Source organism: Sardina pilchardus, chromosome 18 (assembly GCF_963854185.1).
Source record: "Sardina pilchardus chromosome 18, fSarPil1.1, whole genome shotgun sequence".
NCBI lineage: Eukaryota > Metazoa > Chordata > Actinopteri > Clupeiformes > Clupeidae > Sardina > Sardina pilchardus.
This window is the reverse complement of record NC_085011.1, coordinates 5417127-5422126: the sequence shown is the minus strand read 5'-3', so window position 1 is coordinate 5422126 and position 5000 is coordinate 5417127. Positions and strand designations below refer to the sequence as shown.

The 5000-nt window shown below is 42.5% G+C and overlaps 1 protein-coding gene across 3 annotated transcripts in view; it reads left to right on the top strand.

Annotated features, from left to right (window-relative positions):
* Window positions 1-4585, top strand: part of pcgf5a (polycomb group ring finger 5a) — an 11169-nt gene extending 6584 nt beyond the window's left edge. For all 3 annotated transcript variants that reach the window (XM_062519704.1, XM_062519705.1, XM_062519706.1), the window contains one exon: window positions 674-4585. In XM_062519704.1, the coding sequence (XP_062375688.1) occupies window positions 674-721 (48 nt within the window). In that variant the 3' untranslated portion in view covers window positions 722-4585. The remainder of the gene's footprint in view (window positions 1-673) is intronic.
* The last annotated feature ends 415 nt before the right edge of the window (window positions 4586-5000 follow it).

Genomic DNA, 5000 nt, shown 5'->3' with positions numbered 1-5000 from the left:
CTCTCTGCTTCTAGCTACCTTTCTCCAGAGGTGGACAAGTCCAGCTTCAGAAAGTATAAGTCCTACCACACATCTGTGCCAACCACTCACTTAAAACCAGCTGATTCTAATTAACACAACTGTTCAGCCAGGTAGAGCAGCTGATTGATGAGATCACCTGTGTTAAGCGCACAAGGGTAGAACCAATACACGATTGGACTTTTACTCTCTGAAACTGGAGTTTTCTACCTCTGCCTTTGGTTTCTCCAATTCGTACTTTGCACATGATGTCACAGCTACTGGCTGGCAGGCAAGGACACCATTCTACAGCAATGAAACCCAGTAAACTAATCAACATTCTTGCCGGGTTGTCATCAGTTGTACTATACGAAAGCTGGTGTTTTGAGGTGCAATATGCCAGATAGTTGTTGTACGATTTATTTATTTATTTATTTTTTAAACAACTGTGCTTGTCAAGCTGTTACTTTGTGTAAAGCTACTGTACTAACATGCAAATGCAAGCCATTGTTGTCAGTGTTTCTTGCCCGCCAGTAGTCACGTGACTGCAAAGTATGAATAGGCCGTGCTTGTCCACTCAGATTAGTACTGTAATGCTTTCTAATTAAAAAACAAACTAACAACTCTTGATTGATTAATGTTTGGTCTGCCTCTCTGTCTCAACTGTACTCAACAGGCCTATCCCATGGTTTTGGAGTATCGTCCACGAATCGACTTTGGCTAAGAGGACGGTGTCAACAGAACTGATGCTGTAAGGACAAGGACTCAATGGCGGACACAAGACAGTTCACACTGACAAGCTGACTCCATGTCACCCACACCATTCCTGTCTGGGTTTCTTTTTTTCCGAGCTGGTCTGGTAGACGCCCCCACACATGACTCTCTTGAGTAGTAAAACCGTAGGATTGTTTTTACTTACTCGTCTGGTAAAGCTAGAAGCCTGGCTTTACCTACTCAACATGTAGACATAGAGCACTGACAGAGTTGTTTAAAAACTCATGATGGCAACAGCACATCAGCCACCCACGTTGCCATGATAACCCAATGTTTTTTTTAAAGTAAGGACACACAGTGTGTGTGTGTGTGTGTGTGTGTGTGTGTGTGTGTGTGTGTGTGTGTGTGTGTGTGTGTGTGTGTGTGTGTGTGTGTGTTTGTATGAATGGTCATGGTACCCTGCAAAACTCCTGACACATAAAAGAACAGGCGTTTGATGACTGATGACTGAGACCTGAAGCATCACTTGTGCACCCAGGCTGGGGGAGTGCCGGTGGGGACGAGACCCTGCTCTGCTCACCAGAGTCCAGTTCACTCTGCGGTGATTGCACCAGACAAGGAAGATGAGATGAGAGTTCATGCCGCCCGGACCCCTCTCTTCTCACACCTCCGCTCCATCACTTGGTCAAATTAGCCTCCTCAGTCTCCTGCCATTTCTCTGTATAGTTCTGTCGTTTTTTCACTCTTCCCTGCTCTCTCTTTCTCCTTCTCTCTCTCCCTCTCTCTCTATGCCATCCCTCTGTTAGTGTGTTTGTGTGCCTGTTGCATATGTGATGGTGTTTTTGGCAGAGTTGTGTGGTCCTGATGGATCTCTGGCTGACAGCTGAGACGACAGAAACGGATGGTTTCTATTCACTGCTGATGGCACAAGAGGAAGTGAATGTGCCTTTCTCAAAATTGCATCGGATGGCACCTGTGTCGCAAAAGGCTTTTCCCATCAACTACAGAGAACAGTATGTTTTTAGGAGGACATGCGAGGGAAATTTAGAGATCTGATCTACATATTCTATTTAGCCTTTTATGGCATCTAGTTTGTGAATTCCTCTATTCAACTTGTCTTTTGTCACAGTCTGAACAAACATGTCTATTTCTTACTACAGACAATTCACATAACTACTCAATGGTTTCGAATGACTAATCAGACCGATATGGTATTGACAATGTTCCCTATTGTCTGTCTCAGTGTAGATTCAAGAGACATGACATTGACACCATTGCCGAATTTATTTCTTATTGTCTGTGCATTGTTCCTTAGAATATCTCCCATAGGCATTCAGATAGTAAGATTTCATTTTTACATTACAACCTTCATGGTACATTTTAATAATGCATTATACATTATTTGGATTGAATAGGATTTGAATTGCACTGGTACGTTGAACTCACAGTAGACTGTATGAATCTGCAATTGTAGTTTTACAAAGAAATCACAAAACTGAAATTATTTGAAAGGGTTTCACCAGAGATTATAATTATATGGGCTTGGCTTTAATATGCATTAATTACATATGGGACAGAGGTGGCCTAGTGGTCGGGGACTTCCGATGTGCCTGTGACTAGTTGGTTCTGAGTTAACCTGGATAGGAGCGTCAGCTAAATGCCTGAATATTAATTGATAATTAATTGATTGATGCAGACTTGTTCTGTTCTGTCTATAGAATGCTGCAGTGTCCAGATGCCATCAGATGTGCCAAAGCGTTGATGGTCTGATTTTGAGAACTTAAAGAATATGTGGTATGATGACAAATGTATTGATTATGTAATAATACATTTATGTCACATCAACCTCCTGTACTTTCTTCCCAAGCTTTCTGAAAAGCTCAACGTTTGATGTAGTTAAACATTTCCATACAAAGACATACCTTTGGTTGGTACACAGGGTTTTTCTGGAATTGAAAAGGGCTTTTCATGTCTAAAGTCATGATTAATACTGAGAGCTGCTAAAGAGCCTCCTTTAATAACCATGAAACCATTAAAGGTAGAGTCTGTGAATTTTAGCAAAAGGTTGTTGTTGATATTCAAACTCAACAGCCAATCAAAATCACCCCTCCCCTTTTATACTTGTGAAGCAGAGTCTGGATTGGCAGAATTGTAGATGGCTCCATCCAAGCCAATATGTTTCATTCTCACTTACAGAGCTGGGATAGTGCACCACCAACAGAGTTTGTGAACACACTGCGCAAACAGCTTCAGGACCACAAGAAGCATTTAGCTTGGAATTTGACAGAAAGTAAAAGTAATTCGAATTGTGCAGTGCACTTTTCATGTAGAACATATCTGAGGAGAATGTGATAATGAGAGTTAGTGGTTTGGGGTTGAGTTGTTATAAAAAGCCAGGACTTTAAGGCTAGACTTGCACTGTGCCACCCTGCTTAGAGGACTACAATTGTGTTAAACAGAGATAGCATCCATTGGGAGAGTCCCAGCTGTACCCTCAAAACAGTGCTATCCTGTTGGGTTGTCGTCCAGCCGATCACAAGTACACCTGTCATGGTCAATGAAGCATGGACACTTTGCTTAGGAGTGCCGCTAGAAATGTTGCTCCCAATGAAAGAATATAATATCAGACCCCTGCAATGATAATATTTGCATTGGTCACTATATTATACTGTAGGGTCTACTCTCAGTGCAAGGCCATTGGAATCGTCCTAACTTTCCTACACCTTGTAGTGCCCTGGCTGGGTTAGCATGTGAGTGCTTGAGCTTTGAGAGTCAGGTGTGCTCTGCCTGGAATACAAACAGACAGCCATCTGTCGGGCGGCCGTGGTGTGTCGGGCAGCCGTGGTGTACTGGTTAGCGCACCGGGCTTGTAACCGGAGGGTTGCCGGTTCGATCCCCGACCAGTCCACCCTGGCTGAAGTGCCCTTGAGCAAGGCACCTAACCCCTCACTGCTCCCCGAGCGCCGCTGGTTGGGCAGGCAGCTCACTGCTCTGGGTTGTGTGATTCACCTCACTGTGTGTTCACTGTGTGCTGTGTGTTCACTAATTCGGTTAAATTGGGTTAAATGCAGAGAACTGAATTTCCCTCACGGGATCAAAAAAGTATATATTCTATTCTATTCTATTCTAGCCATGCGGCCTCTGTGGATATCGCTGGCACGCTCCGACACTAGACAGCCATGAAAGAGGCAAACTGGCTGAGGGCTTCACTGACTAGTCCCAGCAGGCATAGCAAGACAGGAAGAGGTGAAACTGGTTTTATGTCACATCTCTCTCTCTCTCTCTCTCTCTCTCTCTCTCTCTCTCTCTATCTCTATCTCTCTATCTGTCTCTTGACAGACCTTTCTCTCACTGAAAGTGGCTTTACAATAAGATGGAGGAACAGAGAGATTAATGCAAGGTGTTAAATCAGTCTAGGCTAAGTTTACATCATTATAACCTGATATTCTGTGTTTAATACCCGTGTCACAATTGCAGTACATGCTGTCTGCCTGTTAGATTAGAGTGAGAATCAGTGAAAATACATTTGCTGCAGCTTTGCCAGCCTTTCAGTAGGTCAACAGTTATTCTTCAAAGCTCAGTTCTCTCCAAGGAAAAAACTAGATAGAATAAACTTTTGTCCTCTGCGTGTCGAATCACAAATATGTATTTTTGTATGGTCATCCATGAGAATGTGTGAGCGTGTGTGTATAAAATGCTGCTTAGAATACAGTAATTTATTATTATATTTTTAAATGTACTATACTGTATATGTCCTGGAGATAGAATTTGTGCATTCTGTCTTTAGAAATGTTTGTTTGATATGCTTTCTTTCTGCTAGTGGCCCAGGTTATCACTGTTAAATATCAAAAGGATAAAGGACTTTTTCTCCACACCGATGTTATTTGTTTCATATTCCTTCGTCTGAGATCCTCACTGGACCCTGTCCAGTAGAGAAAGTATGCAATGCTTATTTCTATATACTTTGTAGGAAGGGAATTGTTCTAACTAACGGTACAGACATTGCGAATATTTTAGAAGTTGGAACGGTGAGGGCAATGTTTTTATTCTTCAAATCTAATGTTAGCACTGAAGGATGTTGTGTTTGTGAGCTAAAGTGTGTTGCTTTCTGGGGATACTGGACACCATGTTGGCCACTAACGGCTTAACTTAACAGTTTACTGACAGGCCGTTGAGAGTGGGGTAATTCAATACGCTACAGTGTGGACTTGTGTCTGAATATAGGTGTATTTAAATATAAATCCATAATTGAGTGAAGCTCTTGGCAGCCCACCCCAACACCCAAACTT